This window comes from Magnolia sinica, chromosome 17 (assembly GCF_029962835.1).
Source record: "Magnolia sinica isolate HGM2019 chromosome 17, MsV1, whole genome shotgun sequence".
In the NCBI taxonomy this organism is placed as follows: domain Eukaryota; kingdom Viridiplantae; phylum Streptophyta; class Magnoliopsida; order Magnoliales; family Magnoliaceae; genus Magnolia; species Magnolia sinica.
The window spans coordinates 364553-390138 of record NC_080589.1 but is presented as its reverse complement, the minus strand read 5'-3'; the positions used below and the strand labels follow the sequence as shown (position 1 = coordinate 390138).

Sequence of the window (25586 nt, the reverse complement as noted above, 5' to 3'; positions counted from 1 at the left end):
TGTAATGCTTCATTTTCCAATTTAAATGCTACGCCGAAATTCCGGCAGCATCTCCCCTTATCTCTCCAGAATATATTAATCTTGTATTTGATTCCCATGTCAATCATCAACACAAAGTGTGGACATTTGACGACGGAAATAAATACATGAAATATATCCAGAGAGAAAAAGAAGAGACGAAACCAGAACAGGCATATGCATTTAAATTGGAATAAATGAAGACATTACAATCTATCTAACCCTGAACTGTCCAAAAAGGGACAATTTGAGAATTTCTATGCATCCAAGAACACACTGAATCTATGTCTGGCAACATAGAAATCCTCAAATGGGCAACTGATTATCTTATACTACAAGTCTACAACTAAAACAATACAAATAATTCATATCTATGCAAACAAAGGAGCATGCTGAAATTGACATTTATCATCTAGCTAACTAATAACAAAATGTCAAATGAAAAACTAAAGGCATCTTTAAATAGTAGCATTCAACACTAACAAAGTAACAGGTAAACTGTCATTTATAAAGTAAATTAAGAAACATGGAAAACATAACTATTTTAGGGCATGGTATCAAGGGAAAACACAAATAGTGATTGCCCTCTTATTCCTGAAAAAACCTAAGACCCAGCTTAATAGATGGCTAAAAATGAATCCATCTCATTTTATTTAATAGTAATCACGCATTAGAGATATGAATATTTAATACATAATTAATTTAATAACCCATGATGGGAAACACTTTGTGAAAAACTTAGCCCTATCCACTTATTAAGTGGATCACATTTAAAGATCTTTATAAACAAAAGCTACTTTGACTTTGATAGGCCCACCAATACTATGATATTAATTGAAGACCCACGATAGGCTTAGAAACAAACAAACAAACAAACAAACAAAATGATGACTTGTAATTCAGGTGGGCCACACTAAAGTAAACAATTGGGAGTGAGATGTTCACCTTTGATTAAACAATTTCTATATTAACAATTTCTAACATATATTAAACAATTTCTATATTAACATATCAGGTTAATCCCAAAACTATATTTTGACCATAGAGGATCAAATTGAATATTTTGACCTGGGCCCACATGGCCAATTTGAGACCGAGGGTAGGCTAGGAATTTTGATGGCTAGCTAGCCTGAAGCCATCAAGATCCATCTAGATCTTCAACTCCCATCACCTTTGATTGGGTTCATGTTAGTTGGCTACTTTGTAAGTGTCACATGAGACTTATTTACTACAGCCATGTGAAATCTTTCACCCCACCTGACAAATGATGTAGACATTAGGTCTGTCAGGCTCATCCAAATGCTTACTTTTCTTCCGACAACATGTGATGACCCAAACCGCTCATTTAGAACAACTAAATAAAGTTGGTACATAAATAAAAATCTCATTAATTAGACATGTTCATACAATGTTTCTTAAGATCAGTGTTCCATAAATGCAATTTCTAACTCACCCTTGTAGGATGATCTTCAATCACTTACAAGCATTTCAAGGGCCTAATCTACCATTAGGAGTCATGGTTTGGTGATCCAAAATGTTAATATGGTGGGACTTACAATGGATGGTCCATGCACAAAAATCCCCAAGAGTGTTTGGTCATTTTCTTTGTTTAATGGCTCTTTTGTCAGTGTGAATTTAAAATCATGCAGAATGAGGGTGGATCTTATGGTTTGTGTCGAATCGAGCCCATTTGAAATCATGACCTTTTAAAGGATTTGGATCACAAATCCCTCCAATTCTTTATTTCTAAATGACCAAAAAACAGTATATTCGCTGCCAAAAATACATTGGATTCCATGCTTCCAAATAAGCCTTAAGTAGTTCTTCATTAATGGTTGTGGACGGATATCACAATTTTTATATTCAGAAGATGTGCCTAAGCTGTTGGCAGTATACAATAAGATGATTCAGCCCAAAGGTTGTATAGCTTGTTTAATTGATTTTCACTTTGTACACTGCAGGTTTAGTAATCCAACTAATATAACTTGATTGAAAAATCCTAGCTATAGAATATTTACCTTTCATGTGTAAATGGAAACTGAACTTAGCAATTCACCATGATATCAAGAGAAAACACAAATATCAGGTTAATCTCAAACTATATTAACAATTTCTAACATATATTAGCAATAAAAAATTAAAAAAAATCAACCCCACACCTTACCGGGTGAGCAGAAGAGGGACGACCAGTAGCTGCGTGCAGGGCAGGGCAATGACGGACGACGGGACGAGTGGCAGCCTGGCAGGGATGAGCTGTGGCACCGGACGAGTGCCAGGGATGAGCTGCATCACTGGACAGGCCGCAGGGACGAGCGGCACCGCCGGACAGGGGATAGGGGCGAGTGAGAGAGAGAGAGAGAGGGAAGAAGAGGGACGGCCGGACGGGCGCTGGGCGAGGGAGAGGAGAGAGAGAGAGAGAGTTTTTTTTTCGAACGCTGGTTGGGAGGGAAGGGTTTGGACGCTGCTTGAAAAGGACGGGTGGGGCCGTGGGGGTAGGGTTTGGGCGCTGCTGGAAAATGACGGGTGGGGTAGGGTTTTTTTTTTCTTCGGGCGGACTTATATACACAGGTACCGAGTCGAGTACCGAGTCGAGTACTTCTAGACTCGTACTCTACTCGTAATCTAAACGAGTCGTGGAAACCCGCTCGTACTCGGCTCTAACTCAGACGAGTCGAGTACGAGTCGAGTATTCCGAGCCTTAGTCTGCTCATGTATAGCTCTAGCGGGGAATACCAATGGCTTAATCAAATATTGAGTCGAGTAAGACTTTGGTAAACCCGCATCATACCTACATGTGAAATCTGAATACATGCCATCAATGACACACATGGCCTTGTTTTATTGAATTGTAAGCAACACCTACCATTTAAAACTTCCTAGGCCCTAGAGGTTTGATCCACCTATTTATTGGGCTCATGCTCTAAAATGATATTGAAAAATTGATTAGAAAATGCAGATAAAATACACACATCATGGTGGCCACAGAGAGTTTACCTCATTTTTCAAGCAAACACCTACACAAAAGGTGTGGATATCAACGTTTTGCATATGATAGCTCTTGAAATTTACCATCGTATACAATATAAATATTGAATTGTATCAAATTAAATGTAAATAAAGTAAATTAAATAGGTCGTAAATAATTTCTTAACTTTAGACAATTTGAAACTTCTAATCTAATCCTTATTTCTTAACAGCAAAACCTAAGTATGTCCTTAAGCTGCTAGCTGGGGGACCTTGTGAAGTACTTTGCTAAGTGGATGGTCAAGGCTAATAAAATCTTGTACCTTAGACAAGCCAGTTGGTATTAAGGTGTAAGTGAAACTTAACCTCCCAACGTCTAACCTTGTGATGGGCAGTTTCAAATGACATGGTCTCTTAAATGACAGGCGCTGTTTCAGATAAATCTGAGTTTAGCCATTGGAGGTAACAAAGGAGGAAAAACCAACCGCTCACCCCCCCTGGGTTCCGACTGAGGCCTTTGTTACCCTGGTTATGGTTAGGGCCTTGCCTGGCATAGGTCTGGTTTCAGTGAATTAGAAACGGGCTTGGGCCAACCCCTGCGCGGCCCAGCCCGGAGACTATGTAGGTAACAAGCGAGGGTATTTCAGTAAAACTGGATTAATCGTCATGGCCATGGTCCTACTCAGAAAAGGATAAGGTGACACAGAGAGGGGAAAGAAAGAAATAAAGAAGAAGAAGAAGAAGAAGAAGAAGAAGAAAATATTCATTTGAGAGAGTAGAGAAGCATGGCGGTCATCCCTTCTCTTTCTTTACTTGGAAACAGCAGCAGCAGCAGCTCCTTGTATTCGTGGCGTGAGCTTTCTCTATGCCCCAAATTCCCAGCAGCGAAAAGTACCCCGTCTTTCCTTACAATCCAAGCGAAAGCTGCAACAAGGAGAGAGAATAGGACTGCCCGTCATATTCGTATCAGGAAGAAGGTAAAACATCCCCATTTCCCATTTTCCTCTTCCCCCAACTTCAAAATTTCCCCATTGATAGGCCATGCATCGTCCTTTTCTGGATAATTGGAAAATAATCTCTTGTATTGTTGGAGCTGCTTGTCTTCTCATGATTTCAGGTATCCATTTCATACTTCTTATCATTGCATGAATTACTCTGGATGCGGCCGTTACTTACATTTCTTTATGTTTATGGCCATGTTTGGATGTACCAAAAATCGCATTATGCAATGCTGCTGTCGAGAGTTTGTATCATGCACTCTGCTTTTCAGTGGTGATCCAATGCGTTCAGTGGTACAACTGTTGATATCGCATGATGGGCCTCACCTTGGATGGTTCATGTTCTAAATTTCCCTGATTGGGAGATCATAATTTTTTTCCTCTTTTTGATAGAATTTGGTCCGTTCCTTTATTTTCATTGTCATTTGTCTTTTCTGGCCACCGATTGAATGGTTAGGATTTCCCACCTGGGAGATTTTGGGTGCATGCACCATCTGAGTGATGGCCATTATATCAACGGTTTCGATCTCTGAACCATGACTACATCTTTTACAGACCTCAAACCCCAATTTACTGTACAAATTCTCCACCCAAGAATTGTGTAATAACTCTACGCGAGTTATTTGATAGTCTGGCAGAGTGTGATGGTTGATATGCATGCACTTAGGAATTGTGCACGTGGTGTATGTGTAGCTCAATCTATGGAATTTGATAGGTTGTAACCCCAAAATCAGATTTGTTGGACAGTTCTAACCTATGATTCTTGGGCACTTGTTTGCTGAATTAGGCCGCCTGCTCTCTCTCTCTCTCTCTCTCTCTCTCTCTCTCTCTTTAAATTTTATTTGTTCTAATTATCTACTTATTGTCTACCAATCAGCTAGTTTGGTTATCAGTTCAGTTTAATGTTGTTTTAGGATCTCTCCAATTGCAGCTTGCTGTTTGGATGGTTTAATAAATTAACTATGAGCCATATTTACAATTCTTACCGCCTTCATATCCTCTTCTTCCTCTGCCAGATTATCAAAAGTTTTTCTCTATTTTCTTGCAGAGTGGATGCTTATTCAGTCCACTCTGCAGTTGGGATACACAAAATAGTAGTGGGTTGCTATTTATCCAAAAAATCTGCCCCAAATCAACACCAGGAACCAATGGCACATTGATTTGATATCATAAAGTCAAGTAAAAAACATCTACCTAATGTTGTTCTCTATTTAGGCGAGCTTATAGGATAACCTTTTTTTTTCCTTGACAAAATATTCAAACCACTTGGATTCCAGGTACATCCATATGTATACCCCAAATGTTGCTTTCCTAATTTATAGTCTTAGTTTGAAGTAGCCATCTCATATTTCCTCGGCTTGAGTTTCTAGACATTGCATTTTTTTTTAAAAAAAAGAAAAAAGATGATGATTTTATTAATCAACACAAAATACAGTAAAATACAAAGAAAAAAAAAAGAAAGGGAAAACAGAAAAAAGGAAAAGAACAAAAAACAAACACAAAAAAAAAAAAAGCAAGGAAAATACAACGGGCTGCCCCAAGGCAACAGCTAACCCCCCCACCCAAACAAAAAAAAAAAAAAAAACATAAGGAGCCCAGTCCCTGAATAGAACTAGAACTCTGAGAACACCCTCGCAGCAGAACCGCTAACATTCCAAAACCAACGGTTGTTCCTTTTGGCCCACACAGCCCACAAGACAGCCAGGAGAAGAATTCTCTGCTTCCTTTTTCCCACGGCTCCTCCTGAGTCCTCATGCTATCCACAAAATAGCTCATCAATAGATTTCGGCATCACCCACGAGATTCCCACAAGCTTAAGAATGCTCCACCAAATGTCTGAGGAAAAAGGGCAATGTAAACATAGGTGATCAACAGATTCTTTTGCCCTAAGACAAAGCAGGCAAACGTTAGGAATCTGCATTCCTCTTTTCCTCAAGTTATCTACTGTTAGGATTCTGTTCCGACTCACCAGCCACTCGAAAGCTGTTACTTTGTAGGCACGCCATAAAACCACACAGATCCAGTGTGGCAGTTGGAAGAAAAGAAGAAGCTGAGAGAGATTTGTAGAACGATCGAACCAAAAACAGCCCCGATCCTGTCAATGACCATCACATCGAGTCATCCAAGGAGGAAGAAGGAATGAAACCTTGCAAATGAGATAAGAGAAGAGAAAACTCCTTGATCTCAAGATCTGAAATATTTCTATGAAAGGGAGGTATTCATATTCTTTCCCCTTCGTTGATACAGAAGTAGTCCATCACCAGAATATCAGGACGCCTTGCCAAAGATCCAACTAGGAGATAATTCTTGATCCATTTCTAAGAGAGAGAAACTCTTTTGAACATAGCAGGGGCTGCCCTGGCTATGCCTTTCCTCAAGAAAGAGGTGTGGTAAAGAGAGTATCTTCTAGTCCACCACTGTTGAGAGGTAGTGCCATATTTAATAGCAATGATTTGATGCCACAGACAATCAACTTCATTTCCAAACCGCCAAACCCATTCCTAAAAAAGCTTCATTTACCACGTGGAGTTCTTTTTTATCCGCTCCCCCTTCCTCATAAGGAGTACATACCTCTTTCCAATTAAGCAGGGAGAATTTCCTAACATCAGATCCACCTTGCCATAAGAAATTTCTTCTAAGTTTATCGATCTTTGCAATAACTGACTTTGGGCACTGAAAAAGGGATAGAAAATAACTAGGCAAGTTAGATAAAGATGCCTTAATTAAATTCAATCTCCCTCCCAAAGAAAGCAGGTTTAGTTTCCAAGTGGAGAGTTTCCTCTCCATCCTTTCAATTATCTTATCCCACAAGGCTAGAGGAGGCTTCCTTATGCATAAGGGCAGGCCCAAGTAGAGAGTTGGGAGGGAACCTACCTTGCAACCAAAGGAATCATCAAGAGAATTACATACCTCCGAGTCCAAGTTAATGCCAAAAAGTTCACTGTTGGACAAATTAACTTTAGAACCTGAAATAACTTCAAACCAGCAAATGGTCATACTTAATAAAGAAACCATAGTTTCATCAGCCTCACAGAAAAGCAATGTGTCATATACAAACTGAAGATAGCAAATCGGAAGCTGAAATTTTTCCAGACAGAAGCCTTTGAATAAACCAACCTCCTGTCCCCGAGACAACATGCCACTCAGAGCCTCCATGACCAATACAAAGAGGAAGGGGGACAGAGGATTGCCCGGCCGGAGACCCCTGGAAGCCCTAAAGAATCCGAAAGGAGAACCATTAACAAAAGCAAAAATTTTTGGGGATGATATGCATTTTCTTATCCAAGATCTCCATTTAAATCCAAAATCCATTCTCTCAAGAATATAGTTCAGGAATTCCTAATCAATATGGTCATAGGCTTTCTCAAGATCAAGTTCCTAGACATTGCATTGCTCATCTGAAGTAACAAACTAAAGAGTGACTGTAAAAGCGAGCTTTTGGAATCTTTTTTTTTTTTTTTGGAGGAAATAACTGAAATTTCATTGAAAGAAAGAAAGATCCGAAGATCCAAGATACAACGGTAGACAAGAAGAAAGCCCCAACCCTGACTGCAGGCAAAAATCCAGCTCCCCCGTTGAATGAAATGTTTGACTGAAAGGGAAGAAACCAAAACTACTCCGTGAGGTTGGTAAATCATTCCCCATCTCATGGATTGACATCCTGCTGAACTTCAAAGATAGAGATGTCCAGCCAATCCCTTCATTTTGTCAATCCATCAACAGAAATCTGGACCACCTTCAAAATCCTATTGTCTCTCTTTCCAAAGCTCCTAACTAATGTTGAAAGGCATGATGTTCCCCAGGATCTTTCCCTTCCCCTAGACCAGGCTAAAACTTCATCTCATAAATTCCACTTCCAAGGAAGCACTCGAGGCCCACGCTGACTTGAACTCAGCAAGGAAGAAATTCCAAACTGCGGCTGCACCTCGACAATGAATAAGCAAATGGGAACCATTTTCTTCATTCGTTTGCACATCATGCACCTATTTGGAAGGGCCATACCTCGGCATTGGAGCTTATCCACCATTAAGATTTTCTGCCTGATTGCAATCCACAAAGGCTGCCACTCTAGGGGAGACCTGCATTTTCCAGAGATGGGCAGAAAATTGGGAGCAATGGAAATCCCATTTCCAGATTTGTTTGACGAATGGCAAAGCAAAAAATTTGCCCGATGAATCCCATTTCCAGATTTGTTTGTCCACCTCTAATGGTGAGAGGAGGACATCATTTAACATGCTCATGAGGGCCTGGAAATCCTCCAACTCTTCATCCTTCAGATTCTTCCAAGAACAATGTTCCGTGAAAGCATGTCCTTGAAAGATTCCAAGCAATCCTTCACTAAGATGGCTTTCCCGCACCAGTAGGGTTGACAATGGGCTAGGCTTGGGTCTAACAAATGCAAAATTTTGAATAGGCAGGCCCAAAAGCCCAGCCCAAAGCCCAGCCTGTTGGCAGCACCATGCATCAGCCAGTAGAGCCTAGGAAATCTGACCATGAGAGGACAGCTCTCAATCCATTCATCTTCCCAAAAAAAAGAAAAACAAAAAAAAGAACCGTTGTTGACTGAAAACCTGAAGCCTTCCGAGAGAGTCTTTCTCTAGAGCTTTGATCTGTCTCCCATCCCTATGATATCCTTCCAAATTTTTGGATATCAGGGTTTTGCTTTTAATGCCTGGATCTCGGCCTCTATTGGCAACTCCATATTTCTCTACTATTACTTTTTGCCACAGAGCATCTCTTTCCTTTCCAAATTTGCCACCACCATTTGCTGAAAAAGGTTTCTATTCTTCTCTTTGATTTAACTAAGCCTAATCCTCCTGCTTTCTCGGCCTTTTGTACTTAGTCCCATTTAACTAAATGGAAGTTCTTTTTTTTCTTTTTTTTTTTCCGAAGAGCCTCCCCATAAGATTGCCTCTGAATCTTTTTTGATTGTCGATGCCACTACTGCAGTGATTTTGAGCTATGATATACAGAAATTGGCTAGTGCCGATTTCATAATGGTAGTCTTCTCCCTTAAGGAGAGATAGTCATGCTTCCAAGATTTTATATTTATTTATTTATTGATGAATGTCACGCTTCCATAGTGCTATCCTTTTTTCGATCTGGTCAATTGCCTGGTTCCACATGGAGGAAGAAGGCACACTTGGCCCGGAGAAAGGCCCAAGTAAGAGATTGGGAAGCCATGAATTGTACATCCCACTTGATCTGCTAGATGTTTAAGGTGGGACTTACTAATCTCAATACCAGCTGTTGAACCTCTGCTCAAATTGACCTTAAGATCATATAGACCACATCAAAGCTTCTAAGAAAAATTTGAAGTTTGCCATGTCTTGTGAGGAGGCTCTGCAAGACACTATCATATCATCTACAAACTAGAGATGTGAGAATGACATACTTCCCACCCAGAATCCTTCTATCAGCTCACGTCCCTCCCCATTAACAAACATCCTGCTAAGACTGTTCACTGTCACTAAAATGATTGTGTTAGGGGGGGGGGGGGAGGTCCATAAAAAAAAAAGGTGCGTACAGAACTGTTGATAAATATAGAGAAATGCGCCATTGAAACACCCTCTCCATTTCTCTTTGAAGCCCATTCTGTACATCATATACTTTAGAAAGGCTCTGTCCACTCTACTTTGTGAACAATCCTGACTCTCTTGCCTCTCTCCTAGAGTGAATGATTCATTAGCTATTAAAATGCCATCCAACATCTGGCACTCTTCTGCAAACACTCCTTGGAACGGGAAAATGAGGAACTGCATAACCTTTGTCAATCTGTTAGCAAGAGTCTTGGTGATGATTTTGTAGGCACTACCCACCAGGCTGATTGGCCTAAAGTCCTTCAGCTCCGACGCACCTTGATTCTCTGGAATGAGGAAGATTAGCACCGCGTTAAGGCTTTTGTTCATGTGACCTCTCTCTTCGAATTCTTTGAAGAGGTCACTTGGGTCATGCTTAATAATATCCAAGCAATGTTGGAGTACGGAAGAACCCGATCGTGCCATCACCCTCTTAACTTCATTTCAAAAGGAATTTCCAAGTTGCATGCTGCCTCGACTGACAAACACTTATACTGGATACCATCCAATCTTGGCCTGTTGAACTCCTATTCGGAATGTAAATATTTTTTAGTATTCCACCATTGTACTCTGAATGTCTCTTCTATCATTCCCCTGTTTGGCCATTAGCTTTTTAAGGTGTTCCTCCTCCTCTTAGCATTGGATGCTACAAAAGAACACCATATTGCAATCCCCTTCTTTCAGCCATAAAGTGTTGGATGGAATTGGGATGGACTCCTACTCCCTATCCACCAAGAAGCAATCCAACCTACACATAGCAGGTATTGGCGGTTGGACCAGGTGAAAGAATCTTCCCCAAATCCAAGATCCACAATTTCCTAATGATTAAAAAAATCAGCAGTCTTTTATACCTCTAGAAAAATGGGGTTACCATTCTTTTTTAATGCAAATCTGATTACATTGAAGTCTCCCCCCTAAACACTGTGATTTTGCCAGAAGGCTGTAATAATATCCAGCTCCTGCCCAATTCCATGGAGGATCTCCTTCTTTCGTGCAATGAGGTTGGCCCCCGATCTACAGTCGAGACTAAGTGTAGGCTGGCGCTGCTTGCGGGGCTGTGGTCTATATGGGAGGAAAGGAATAATCGATGCTTCCATAGTTGCAGCTCTTTATCAGGCCAGGTGCTTTTGAAGGCGCTCTTGCTGGTTAGGGAGTGGGAGTCTTGAGCTTGCTGGATGCTGGCTTGGCCAGTAGTTGTATTCTTTTTCTGCTATTCTGTTTTTGGCCTTTGTGGTCCTTCATATTATTATCATCTTTCAGAAAAATAAATAAATATATAAATTCCAGCTCCTGCCACAACCATGCTCACGTGATTTGTCTGAAGGATGTAGATGTTTGAGATTGCTCTTTCCATGCCATTGGTTGCATCCACAAGGCACTCAGACACTGTGAAGTCTCCCACCATCAATCCACTTCCTGGAACTTATCCGATATCTATCAGACCCTTGTTGTACCTGCTGCCTCTTTTGCTGCCCAACTGCAACTTTTCTGTTACCCCAGATCTGGAATACAAATGCTTCATGTACACACTGTTAGCTTTGGTTCTTGAATAAGGAGGATCTCAGGTGTTCTGTCTCCCCAATCCATGCACTGCCCTTCTTCTGTCTAGATGACCCAGATCCATGATGTTCCACTTCCAAGACAGGATTTGCATGGATCACCTATCTTGTTCACCTCCATTGCTGATATTTGCTTCTTGCTGGCCATTTTCTGTTTGGAACTTCCACATCATATTTTGCTGAAGAAACCAATCATTGGGCTTCCCTTCTTGGTTTATCAGACCCTCTTTACCTTTGTCCCTAGCTTCTTTTCGTCCAAGTTTGTCCGGGGCGTCGTACACTTCCTGGAGGTTTTGCTCCAGGTGTGTGGTACACTTCCTGGATATTTTACTCCAAGCTTTTTGAATGGTTCGATTTTCAAATTTTTTTTTTTCCTATTGTTGTTCTTGAAATGGTTGCTTCTCCCTTTTCATGTCTCTTAAGCCAGATTCCCATGAATATCTTTCCTCTGTTTTTTTTTGTTTTGTTTTTTTGGATCTTGATGATGAAGTGTTTGTTTATCTTCTTGATTTCTCTTTTCCAGGTTCAGGGAACTCCAGAGAGGCCAAGGATGTGTGTTTTCCGTTCCAACAAACATATTTATGTCCAGGTGATAGATGATACTAAGATGCATACACTTGCTTCGGCTTCAACTGTGCAGAAACCTGTCTCAGAGGAGTTTGATATCACTTCGGGAGCCACCATTGTAAGTTCACCGAGACCTTGAAATAATTGGTCATATCTTGTGTTGGGCAGATTCTGGGTTTTCCATTGGGATGATCTACTGATGGACTTCCTATTAGTTTACTGATGTAGATCATTAATGGGTAGTTGATTTTTTTTGGACTTGGTTCATTTGAAGTTTCTCCACTATCTCAATAAGAAATGTTCCTTGGGACTGTGGAGATTGTTTGTTGCTGAAATTTAAGATTAATGTGGAAAGCTAGCAAGAGTAACCATCAAGAAGAATGAGATGCACTAAAAAGTAATTCCATCTTGATTAGGTCACTGATTGTTGGTATCTGTAACAGAGATAATAAATTGATAGTTGGTATATATATAAAATCCAATCCCCTCATATAAAACTGAAAAACTGGAACATGATTGAAGAACACTTTAGAATCAAAATCAAACAGCAAATCTACACATGTCAGGCAATAAACTGCAGTCTTTTGGCACTTGGAAGCCAATCTAGTTCTCTGCATCATCTAATACCATTTTTGCAAGAACCTCCCATGTATAATACTTTGGACAGATTGTTTTGGATGGTGAAATGTAAGATTTTACATCAAAATGTAGCAGGAGCAGGATTGAAAACTATGTTACAAAAACCATGTTTGATCCAAACTAGTGCAAAAGTGGGATAAGTAGGCTTTGGCGTGTGTCCATGTGCATTTTATTGGGAAGTGTTTGGCGCACAGATTTGATGAACACTCGAATGGGTGTTCTTATATCTTTGAATCTGATGACTTCTAAGTGCAAACTTGTGCTAAATTTAGCAAGTTTCTGTCATCAGGAAGTTGCAAAGAAGATAGGTGAAGTCATTGCCAAGTCTTGTTTAGAAAAAGGAATAATGAAAGTGGCATTTGATCGAGGTGGTTACCCTTACCATGGACGTATTGAAGCTCTTGCGGATGCTGCACGGGAACAAGGTCTTCAGTTCTGAAATTTGGATCTGGTAGTCTCTTCATTCTTTTTGAGCAAACCCAAATCCTATGTTGGATTTTATTTATCTTGATGAATGTAGGAGTGAATGATTGTTTGTTTTATGGGGAGTCTTCATGTCCATAATCAGAAACTTTGAATGAGATCTGTTTGTTCCGGGTTACTTCAAATGGAGAGTGTTCACTGTTGCATCTGCTGCACCTTTTCTGATATGCAAAATGTTAGGATGATCCTGACTTTTGCTTATGTTCATCTTCAGTGTTCATAGTATTGGTATCCTTACAAGCATCACTGGCTGTGGATACGGAAACATGTATCGATATCACTGATATTATGACTTGACATTTAATTTGGAAGGGAAACATTGGGGAATTATGAAATGTTTTTCAGTGTAACTTCATGAGATGCTAAAATAGAATTATTTTTATTTATTTATTTATTTTTTTGCATATTTAGGAATAAAAAAATTGTAAAAATATGCATTCATAATAACATTTCATTAATCGGGGCCTAGAAACCTGTACTGTCATAAAGAATCAATGCAACAGGAACCAAATGAGTTCATTTCATACCAATGATATCATAGGAACACAATAATCACTTAAAGCTGTTTCTAAATTAAAAAAGAAAAGTCATATATCCATCCATGCATGCATACAAACATCAAAGTCATATATCCATTCATACTTGTATACAAACATCCATACATCTTTATCTATGCATCCATCCATACATAGGGATATTAATCTATCCATCCATCCATCCATCCATACATACATACTTATGTTAATCCATCCATCCATCCATGTATACATACACTAATACATCCATTCGTCAAATCCATGAATGCATGGACACATACATCCATTCGTCAAATCCATGAATGCATGGACACATACATCCATGCATCCATACATGTCTATCCACCCATCCATCCATTCATACATAAATACATCCATTCACCCATCCATACATGCATACATACACATACATGATCCATCCATCCATGTACACACACACACACACACACACACACACACACACACATCCATCCAACCACCCATTGATTCAGCCATCCATGCATATACATACATGCATGCACACACATGCATGATGATCCATCCATCCAACTGATTTCCACTAATAAATGCAACCATTTGAACCATTTTTTTTTAAAAGAACAAATTAAAAGAAAACAAAAATCTAAAAAAAAGAGTTATACTTATTTATTTTAATAAAACTTTTTTTTTTTTTTTTTTTTTTTTTTTTTTTTTTTTGCATTTTTGCATTTTTGAGATTTTAAATAATTAAAAAAAATAAAATATAGAAGAGGAGTGGTCGAAATCCACTCCCCAACCAGATCCCCAACTATTTTTTGATTTTTTGATTTTTTTTCTTCTAATTTTTGTTGTATTTACACATGTTTTCCCCTTTCTTGATTTTTCTCCCAAAATTAAAAATCCGCTTCTCAGGATGTGGAGGCTGGTCAAAATTCACAAGTAGATCCCAAAAATTAAAAATAAATAAATAAAAGAATTGAATTTTCTATTAAATTTTTTTCCCTAAATTTTGCAGTATTTATGTAGGTTTTCCTCAAAATTTCCCAAAAATAGGGGTCTGATTAAAAAAACTGGAGTGGAATGGTCGAAATTCACTCCCTAACTAGATCAATTTTATTTTATTTTTTCACAATTCTAGCCAATTAAGCCTTCAATTTGTGTTCTCCATGAAATGAGATTTTCAATCAACAAGACCTAAAGGAGAGGTGCTGAAATCTCCTTTCTTACAAATCTTGAAGAAAGAATCCAAAAAACACATTTTCTATTTTATTATTAATATTATTATTTTGCATTTTCTGTCATTTATGCACGGTTGCTTTGGACGTTATTATTGCCGATATAGGCGACATTTTGAATTTATAGTCGTGAGACTTGGCAAAAAATGCCATTTGGAAGTCAAGCGAAAGAATAGTGTTTCGGTATAGTTGTACACAAGTTAAACTGAGTCGAGCTTGGCACAACTTGGCTTCGCCAGTAGCTAACCCTAGTTTGAACTCGGCTTGGCTTGGTCCTTGAGCTTAATCGGCTTGGTTCAGTCAGCACCTTGGGCCAATTCGAGTTGAGTTCAAGCCTTTGCAATATTTTCTCAAACACATAGAGTGCATATTCAATTTCTCGCATAATGCAAAACAATAATAGCACGTTACAAGTATTTCATCAAACACTCGGTAAGTAGCATTAAAATCAAGATATGAGGGTAGTCTTATAATGTTATATATATATATATATATATATATATATATATATATATATATATAGTGATTTGTTTCATATCCATATCTTTCTCGCCACCAGCCAATCTCACGGAGAATGTATGCACCCGAAATAACACTTCGTTGTGTCATTTCATTAAACGCTTGGTGAGCAACGTCAATATCAAGATAACGAGTCACCGATTGATTTGATTTGAGTTGAGGTCCGATTTGAGCTCGGGGGGTGCGTGTGCGTGTGTAAAAAATTAAAAAAAAAAACCGAGTCACCGAGCCGATTCGATCCGAGTCAAGTCGAGCTCGTACTCGGTTCAAAAAAAATTTCAAGCTCCAAAATCCAGCTCGACTCGGTCCAAATTCAATTTCGAGCCTAAGTGAGTCGAGCTTTTCTGAGTCACAGCTCTATGTTTTGGTACTGCCCACGTGACGATACCAATAATATGGATATTGTGGGTGATATTTGGAACACAGTTCATCTTCGTTGCATCCGGTCAGCCTTATGCACCATGCAGATGTCCCAGACTTTTAAACATCTACCAACCCCCTCTATTTGAATTGAGCATGTTGTTAACAATTTTGATAGATTTAGTGGCAAACTCTAACGGTAGTCATGACTGTCGGCGGATCTAACTTGCCGTATTAGGCTATGATACCAACCTTCTGTGTGATGGGCCCTCATGTTGATCATAAGCTAAAATCACTCTGTATGAACAATCCTAACCATATGATCATCTTCTTGCAAAATGGATGTTTTGACAAGAGATGAAGCATCAATCTTCATAAATCATGCAATGTTTGCTCATCAGATGTCTTGATTTATTTGTTCCCTCACATTATTATTGCCATTTAGGTGGACCCAAAATCATCATTAATTCCCTAATGCAATTTCAATTTCATGGTGCATTCCAGCCTTGAAAATATGCAAATGATAGTAACTCTTGCAAGCTGCGGCTATGTTTTGCTATTGAGTTATATAATGTTTAGATCAAGAACTCGAACAGCAGTGGCTCATGTAAGTTGGGGCCCATGGTTCAGTGTTGTTAGATATATATATGGTGGGCCACATGAGAATGGCTGTAGCTCAACAGCACATCATAGGGTTAGCTTAGCCGATGATGGAACTAGTTTAGCAAAGAACAAAAAAAAAAAGAAAAAAAAAAAGCCTGTCAATGGGCTTGGATGATCTGTGTGGCTTGCTGGCTTAACCTACTTCAGGAATCAGGCCAGGCTTTGGCTGCAATAAGAGGCCCAAGGGCTACGCCCACGCCTATATTTTAAGGGTGGTTAGGGTGGACTCAAGCGGTGCATAGGAACCCATCAGGCTGGCTACTGAGCCCAAACTTGCCTGTTTAAGGTTTCAAGGGCCTTTTTTTTTTTTTTTTTTAATATCATGAATGGTTAGTTACACCTAATAATGATCCAGATATTGGACAAAATAGGCAGATCCAAGGCTCAAGTGGACCACACCACAGGAAGCAGTGATGATAATGACGCCCACTATTAAAACCTTCTTAGGGCACGTCATGATGTTTATTTGCAATCCAACTTGTTCATAAGCTCACACAAACCTGGATGAAGGGAAAATACAAATTTCAGCCTGACCCAAAACTTCTGTGACCCCAAGAATTTTATAATGGTGGGTGTTCAATTCCTATTGTGTGGTCCACTTGAGCCTTGGGTTTCCCTCATTTTTTTGGGTCATATTATAAAATAATATGGAAAAATGGATGAATGGCATGGATAAAACCCATACATCACGGTGGTCCTCACAGAGCCCTGCCTCTGCCTGGACCGATTCCATCCAGGCGGGGGGCAGGACGCAATTCGCTTCCCTGGGGCATACATAAATCATAATCATCACTGGCTGGAGTTGGGCCTTTGTTTTGGCCTGTCACGAGACTTGGCTGGGCTTGACTAGATATGCTTGGACAGACCTCGGCCCGCCAGAATCCGGCCCATTGAAAGCCCGAATCACAGAGCCCATGTCATCATCCCCGACTGGCGACTGGACAAGCCTGCGTTTCTTGTCTACCTCAAAATTAATCATATGGTTGAAGGTTGGGTATTCGATCCGACCCCACCAGTATCTGTATCGGGCCCACCTGATCCATGCCGTCCATCCATTTTTTTCTGATGTTTTAAGATATGGACCCAAAATTGAGGCAGATCCAAGGCTCAAGTGAACAACACGGTGGGGATTGAACGCCTACCATTAAAGACTTCTTGGGAGCTAAAGAAGTTTTGATCAAGCTGATATTTATGTTTTCACCTTTTCAACAGGTTGGATGGCAAATAAACATCACGGTGGGCCTAGGAAGTTTTCAACGGTGGGTGTAATTATCACCCCCGTTTCACATGGTGTGGTCCGATTGACCCGAGGATCTGCCTCATTTTTAGGCTCAAATCCTAAAACGATCTGAAAAAAATGGATGCACGGCGTAGATAAAACTCATACATCAAGGTGGGCCCCACAGAGCCCTTGCCTGGACCGAGTCCTTCCAGGCGACAGTACCCAATCCGTTTCCACAAGAAACGGTCTGGACGTGTTCCGAGATGGAGCGCTTGTACGGTTGAGCTGCGCACCGACGCACACGGAATCACCTGAAAGCGATTTATTTGAAATACTCTGGTAGAATATAGTGGTTGATACTGAGGAAGTCAGAAATTGGACCATTCGCCACTCACCAACTCAAAATAAGCCGTCCAAATTTCGTCTATATAGTTCATCAGCCCAAAATCAGATTGGCTGAACCAATCCTGACCTCTGATTCTCGGATATTTGTTTGTCGGATTCAGAGTATTAGATTTTTCTCATTTCAACCGTTTATTTAATGTCCCAATCTGTTGAATACCCAATCAAGTGGCTATGAATATTTGTCTAAAATTCACATAATTTTCTGTACACCATTTGGACAATTAAATTGATTTAGTTATGTTCAACGTATACAATTTCTTAGAGCCTGCGTATCAACCACAACACTCTGCCAGAGTATCCAAGCTTTTGAAACGACCTCAGTTTGACAGTCTCATCCCTGTACACACTACTAGTCTACTAGAGAAGGGAAAAAAACAAAAAATAAAAAATTTGAAATGAAGTGGCAGTTTTGTAATTGTGGAGTCATGCGAGGGCAATTTGTGCATGAGTGTCAGTGGAAAAGAGGACCGCCCTTTCCCTCTCTTCTTCCTCTTCTCTTTCAACCTCCACCTGCAATAGCATGCACCCAACCCCCCATCCCTTCTCCATCACTCCAAAAACCTCGCCCCCACAAAATGCCAAAATTACAAGACATACCCTTCCTTTCCCTTCTCTCACCCTCGTTACTTGCCCTTCTCCTCCTCTTCACAGCTGCAGAAGCAGCTTTACATTTCGAGGCCCCTTTTTCTGATAAAACAGCCCTTCTTCGCTTCAAATCTTCTATAAAAGAAGACCCTTTAGGCCTTCTATCCGATTGGAACCCTAACGACAACGACCCCTGCTCTTGGAATGGCGTCACGTGCGACCCTCGCTCTGGAAGGGTCACATCCCTCCTTCTATCTCCCAACCGCACGTGCCTCTCTATTCCCATCTCTTCTGCTAACCCTAACCCTAATTTCTCTTCCTGTTTTGGGTTTGATTCGTCTTCTGGCGGAAGGAATGGTGCGGCGATGAAGGGTCAGCTATCGCCGTCTGTCGGCAACCTCACCGAGCTTAGGCTTTTGTCGCTGGGATTTCAAGATTTCTTTGGTGAGCTTCCTTCCGAGATAGGAAAGCTCCGATCTTTGCAGATTCTCGACCTCGGATTCAATAGGTTTGAAGGCAGAATCCCACCGTCAATGGCGGGTTGCGGTCAACTGCGGGAGATTAATCTCGCTGGGAACCGTCTGAACAGTTCCGTCCCGGTGTTCTTTGCACGGTTTCAGAATCTTCGGTTCCTGTCACTGTCCTTCAATAGGTTCAAGGGCCAGATCCCAGATGAATTTGGAGAGAATTGCGGAACACTTGAACATTTGCATCTTGCGGGGAACTATCTTTCTGGTTCGATACCTTCGAATTTGGGGAATTGCAGTCGACTCCGGTCATTGGTGCTGGCCTCGAATCAGTTAGAGAATGGCATTCCGTCGGATATTGGGAGACTTAGAAGGCTAGAGGCCCTTGATTTGTCGAGGAATTTCTTCAGCGGGGTTATACCGTCTGAGTTGGGGAACTGTAAACAGTTAGAGTTGCTGGTTCTGAAGAACAATTTCAATCTGCTATTGGTAAGAGGTGGTGTGGGTTTGAGTGATTATGTGGAAGATTTCAATTATTTTGAGGGGGACTTGCCTAAAGTGATTGTAAGCCTTCCCAACCTTCGAATTCTTTGGGCTCCTAATGTGAATTTGGAGGGCGGTTTCCCTCAAGACTGGGGATCTTGTGGCAGCTTGCAAATGGTGAATTTAGCTCAGAACTACTTTACTGGTGGGATTCCTGCATCACTCAGTCAATGTGAGAGCTTGCATTATCTTGATTTAAGCTCCAACCAGCTGAGTGGGGGCCTCTCCGCGGAGCTTCCCGTTCCTTGTATGGTTGTGTTTAACACCAGCAGGAATTTGTTGTCAGGTGATATTCCAAGGTTCTCCAATAACAGGTGCCATGAAATCCAGATGAATTTGCCAGGAGAGCAATTGGGTATGTCTGATTTTTATTCTTCTCTCTTCTATTCTGCTGCACGTATGAGCATATCAGCCTTTCTGTTATCTTCTTCCTCTGATAGTTTAGCCATTCTCCATGATATTAGTGAGAATCGGTTTACAGGTCCTGTCCCAGCAATGCCGATTGCCTTCAGCCTATTGGCAACACGGCCACTGTATGGTTTTCTTTTAAACGATAATAATCTTGTGGGGAATTTGTCAGCATACCCTTTTGATCCATGTGCCCATTTGGATAGCCTGATCATTGATATTAGTGGCAACGGAATCTTTGGTGAACTTCCTTTGGAGATGGGTAATCATTGTAAATGCTTGAAATATTTGGATGTGGCACAGAATGAATTTGTTGGATCAATACCTCCAAGTTTCGCTTACTTTGATTCTCTGGTTTATGTTGACCTCAGTCGAAACAAGCTTCAAGGCCAGATTCCATTATATTTTGGCCAGATGAAGGAGATGAAGCATCTCTCACTATCCGTTAATAGTTTCACTGGTAAGATACCGCCAGACTTAGCTCGGTTGGCATCGTTAGAGGTTCTGGATCTTTCATCAAATTCCCTCTCAGGGGAGATACCGGCAGGATTTGCAAAGCTACAGCATCTTACTGTTCTACTACTAGATAGCAATGACCTCTCTGGGCAGATTCCTGCTGGCTTCAGTAATTTGACTGTTCTCTCAGTTTTCAATGTCTCTTTCAACAATCTATCTGGATCTCTACCGCCTAATTTGAACTGGATAAAATGTGAAAGTGTGCAAGGAAATCCTAATCTTCAACCTTGTCGTGTGCCGCCTTCATCATCTCCCTCATTTGAACAGAACACTAGCGTTCCCCAGCCTGAAGCATTTTCTCCCGCCAGAAGCAAGCCTCAGAAGGGCAACAGGTTCACCCCTATTGAGATTGCTGCAGTCTTATCAGCCTCTATTATAGTATCTGTTCTCATAGCCCTTGTTCTGATCCTTCTTTGCATGAGGAAGTGTGTTTCGAAGACTGATGGTCAACGGGGGGGGAAGAAAGAGGTAATTACTTTCAATAATAACATTGGTGTTCAACTTACATATGAAAATGTTGTGAAGGCTACTGGAAATTTCAATGTCCAAAACTGCATCGGGAATGGAGGTTTTGGAGCCACTTACAAAGCTGAAATAATTCTGGGTGTGGTAGTGGCAGTAAAGAGGCTGTCAATTGGGCGGTTTCAGGGTGTCCAGCAGTTTGCTGCCGAGATCCGAACTCTCGGACGGGTGCAGCATCCTAACCTTGTAACTTTGATAGGTTACCATGCTAGTGAGGCGGAGATGTTCCTCATCTACAACTATTTGCCCGGGGGCAATCTGGAAAGATTCATTCAGGACAGGTCGAAGAGGACTGTTAATTGGAGTATGCTCCATAAGATTGCTCTAGATATTGCTCGAGCACTTGCTTACCTGCATGACGAGTGTGTCCCACGAGTCCTTCACCGGGATATCAAACCAAGCAACATATTGCTGGACAATAACTTCAATGCCTATCTATCAGATTTCGGCCTGGCTAGGCTTCTGGGTACTTCCGAAACCCATGCCACTACAGATGTTGCAGGGACTTTTGGATACGTTGCTCCTGAATATGCAATGACATGCCGTGTCTCTGATAAGGCGGATGTGTACAGCTATGGAGTTGTTCTTCTAGAGCTGATTTCAGACAAGAAGGCCTTGGATCCCTCATTTTCTTGTTATGGGAATGGCTTCAACATTGCTGCTTGGGCCAACATGCTGCTCAAAGAGGGACGAGCGCATGAGTTCTTCACAGCAGGACTGTGGGATGTGGGACCACAGGATGATCTGATTGAAACGCTTCATTTGGCTGTCATGTGTACAGTTGATTCCCTGTCCACAAGGCCTTCTATGAAGCAGGTTGCCCAGCGGCTGAAGCGGATTCAACCCCCAATGTGTTAGCGAAGGTTTTCGGTGTATTCCGTTTCTGTAAGCTAACAATACTAAGCTAATTGATCATGATTTTACAACACTAATTATCTTATTGTTTCTGAGTTAAATGTCATGTAAAAAGAAGCAAAGCTCTCCTTGTAATATATCGAAGCCATTTTTCCAAATATTTATTCTTCTTTGGAAGGGACAATTACTCATTGAAGCTACAATTCAGATTTCTTGATGATTTAAAAAATCAAAAAAGATTTTCCTGATGATTCTATCCAAGTCAGAACATTTTTCAGTTTGCAGATCTTCATGGGGGCACATCTACTAAAGATATTTGAATTTTTATTTTTATTTTTTTCCTGTAGGAAACGGTACTTGATTTTCCTTATCCTTTTTGTTTTATTTTTATTTTTTTGCCTTGTTCTTTTCCCTTGCAGTCATATGATAACGATAGCACATATGAACTGTTTGATCTTGGACCTCAAGAATTTACAGTACCCTCACAAACTCAGTTTGTGCAAGTGGGGTCCATGATTCTGTAATTCACATTTGAGACCATTGATCTGGTCAGCCCCACCTTTGTGGACCATGCCCCAAAAATCTCCATAATTGGAAGACAGCAGAGCCCAATCTTGACCTTTCTTTCCTTTTTTATTTTATTTTATTTTATTGTGTTGTTTGAACAGTGACCAATCTTGACATTTCTTTCCTCGAATGGGACCATTGCACCTTTTCTTAACCATTTTCTTTGTGGATTATCTTGTTGGTTTTAGGGGTGGGTGAATTTGGGCCCAGCTCATCCCTTGGGCCTCTTTATATCAATAGCCTGGATCACTGGACTACTGGTCCCACTTGTGTATGCGTGGTCAAGGATTGTATAATTTTTCAGCACTTAAATTTGCTCTAACTATTTATATTTCTGTTTGATTCTAATATTTACTGAAATTTGTATAGAAACTTTCCGTTGTGGTAGATATGGGAAGAAAATGCCTGCAATCTGAATTTATCAATCACTCAACACATTTCCTTGCCTACAATATTTTCTCATTCTCCAGCTGCTTCCATGTTTTGTCTCGAGCAATATATTTATTCTCTCTTCTAATAATTTCTTGGAGGTGTATCGCCTGCATGGCATCATTGAACACGTGTACTTATCTGTAGTTTCAACCTATTTTAGGTCCAACTGGGCTGTCTAATTTGCTCTGGTTCTTTCTTATGTTTGATTGGTGTACTCTTTTAAAAAGTGCATCGAGTCTCTGATGTATTCCATTTGCTTACTGCTCTGCATCTGCAATGAATATTCAAGGTCTTAAAAAATATATATTTCTTACATATAAAATACAAATGGTTGGTGCTCACTATCTATTGCAAATGACTAACAAGATGTTAAATTAGTCAGATTATTTTCAGACTAGATGGGGGTTTGCCAGCAGTACTTGACCGGCATTGTTTTACCTAATGTTTTAAATATCAACGATATCCGCGGATGTATCCCACGATATCTTGTATCCCACTTGTGCGATACGAAACGTACAGGTAGTGCCGATATATTCCACATGCTTGATCCGGTGAGCATTTTTAATTTCTGATCTTTTTTTCATTTTTTTTTTTGTTGTTGAAATCATGTTAAATCGGTGTCAAATAGTTACAAATCCACTGGTTCTTCATGTTTTGAATGAAAAATCATGGAGTTGGAGCTTTGATTTCAATATCCATTGGTTCTTCATATTCTCCATTTTTGTTTTCAAAATTTTCCTTCAACCAGTTGTCCATTGAGACTAATTTTGAAGTATTTTGGAGTAATTGATGAAATGATCATCGCATACACTCTAATTTCAAATTTTGAGTTTAGGTGGTCTGACTGGGGAATATTGGAGAAAATTCAAAATTTCCTCAGTTTCTCTCAAATTGCTTGCAATGTTGCACTCCAAACATCAAGCATGTATGAGGGTTGATCTACTGATTTGTCAAGTCCTTGTCAATTTTCAGAAAATAAAAATTATTTTTTAATTAAAATATTTTATTTTTTTTCAAAATTTTTCTTTAACCAGCTATCAATTGAGACTAATTTCGAAGTATTTAGGAGTGTTTGATGAAATGATCATCACATATGCTTTAAATGTTATATATTCCATTTGAATATAGCTAAATTAGTTCAAGCAGTCAATGTATAACTTAGGACTCTATACAAAGGAAACCTAGCATGTGCACTTCTTTTTTGAGATGCTATAATCTAAAAGTGTGTATTAAGGTCTTTTTTAACAATCCTTGAAGTTTCATTGAAAAATTCAACCATTTTCTCAAAGTTTCCCAAAAAGTGCGATAAATTACCGGATACAAACGATATATCCAATGTGATAACCAATATGTATCTATATCCCAAGGATGCGATACCGATACTTTGAACACTGGTTTTACCTAAACAAATTAAGAGAGGAACAATGCTGCTGATTGTAAACGTGAGAAAGCAAAGCATGCAGCTTGGTACACAAGGAATGGACCCACCTAACCAACGCTACCTGGCCTATTTTGCTCAATACCAAATGCTCTTCTTTGGTGGACCAATCAGCAAGAACCTTCATTCTTTTTTCTTTTTTCTTTTTTTTTTTGTTAATTTTTATATGAAGGTGCACATCTGCACTCAGCATTTCTCAAAGACGAAAAGAAGATATGGGAATCGGCCGCCCAGAAATGCTTTTTGGTCGATAAATGACATGTACTCATTTGATGCCTAGCCACTTGCAAGGTGATCATTGGACAATGTCCCATGTGAGGATATATTCAGCCGACATGGGCATGAATATGTTATGCAGAATGGAATATAGAAAATGGTGAGTGAAGTCAGAGGCTTGGACTTTTAGAGACCATCAGACATGCATCAGGTATCTTTTCATGAATTCCGTCTTTTTATCATGCTTTTTCTTTCCATACCTTGTGGGTCTGGACTGCCCAGTTTCTTTCAACTTTTATTTATTTATTTATTTATTATTATTTTTTGATAATGTAGTGCAAAATGCTTAAAAGAATCATTTCTTTCTGGGGTCCCACATTTTTTAAGACAGTTCCTGGTGGTGTTGTCCAGAAGTTATGAGAGCATCTCTTGCTGTTGACGTCTGGCAGCATCATTCTCATGATGTCGAGCATTTTCTTGATGCTGTTGAAAATACGCCATGAGATCAAAGATGGCCTATGGTTCAATGGATATTGTGACATGTTAATCTTCATAGAAGGTAGATTAATTGAGATTTCCTTTTCCTTCAAAACCATCCATAAAATACCTCTTTGAAGTTTTAGCAATCGGCATTGCTATGAATAATGTCGATACAACTGTTGTTTTATTTTCGCTTTTGTTTGACACTCTTTATTCTGTGACATTTCATCCTATGTGAAATACCTATATACTAAGAATTCAAGAAAACCTATTGATACTGTGTCAATGTGCTACGCATGCCATTAGTTGTCAGAGTGTATCCTTTACCATTAAGACCCTTTATGGGTAAAGTGCAAAGTGGAAAAGGTGATGCAAAGTAAACTTGTAACATGAGTGGAATACAAAGTGACATCAACACTAGGATAAGTAAATTATTTGCATAAATATTGAAAAATGTTTTTCCTTTGGATTTTCAAGTTTGAATTGCAATCTGATAAAACAAAACCTTTTGCCTTCCAAAATTACCATTTGTCATTTAAAATGTCACATTAAAGACAAACACTTTTCCTTTCATTTGATTATTTGAGCAAAAAAAAAAGAGAGGTTGAGGTGGTAGATAGGAGAGGATCTGGTGCTTGTTACAGAAACATTCCAAGATCTTTCCAGGCTTTCATTTCTCTTCTGAATGGGATGGCACGGGATTGAATTAGATTACAGTTCATCCAATTGATATATTATTTTGAAAATTTAATTCATGTATTGCTTTACTATAAACAATACTGATAGAGAGAAAAAAAAAAAAAGAAGGCACCATCCATCTGTACCCACCCT

The 25586-nt window shown here is 39.8% G+C and overlaps 2 protein-coding genes across 2 annotated transcripts; both read left to right on the top strand.

Moving 5' to 3' along the window:
- The first annotated feature begins 3670 nt into the window (after nt 1–3670).
- On the top strand, nt 3671–12953 carry LOC131230783 (large ribosomal subunit protein uL18c-like). Its single transcript, XM_058226750.1, has 3 exons — nt 3671–3959; nt 11642–11803; nt 12614–12953. The coding sequence occupies exons 1-3, from the start codon at nt 3768–3770 to the stop codon at nt 12761–12763; spliced, it is 504 nt and encodes a 167-aa protein (XP_058082733.1). The 5' UTR covers nt 3671–3767; the 3' UTR covers nt 12764–12953.
- A 5155-nt stretch (nt 12954–18108) lies between these two features.
- On the top strand, nt 18109–21813 carry LOC131231089 (LRR receptor-like serine/threonine-protein kinase RPK2). Its single transcript, XM_058227184.1, has one exon. It carries the CDS (start codon nt 18122–18124, stop codon nt 21623–21625), a length of 3504 nt encoding a protein of 1167 aa, XP_058083167.1. The 5' UTR covers nt 18109–18121; the 3' UTR covers nt 21626–21813.
- Nucleotides 21814–25586: the final 3773 nt, after the last annotated feature.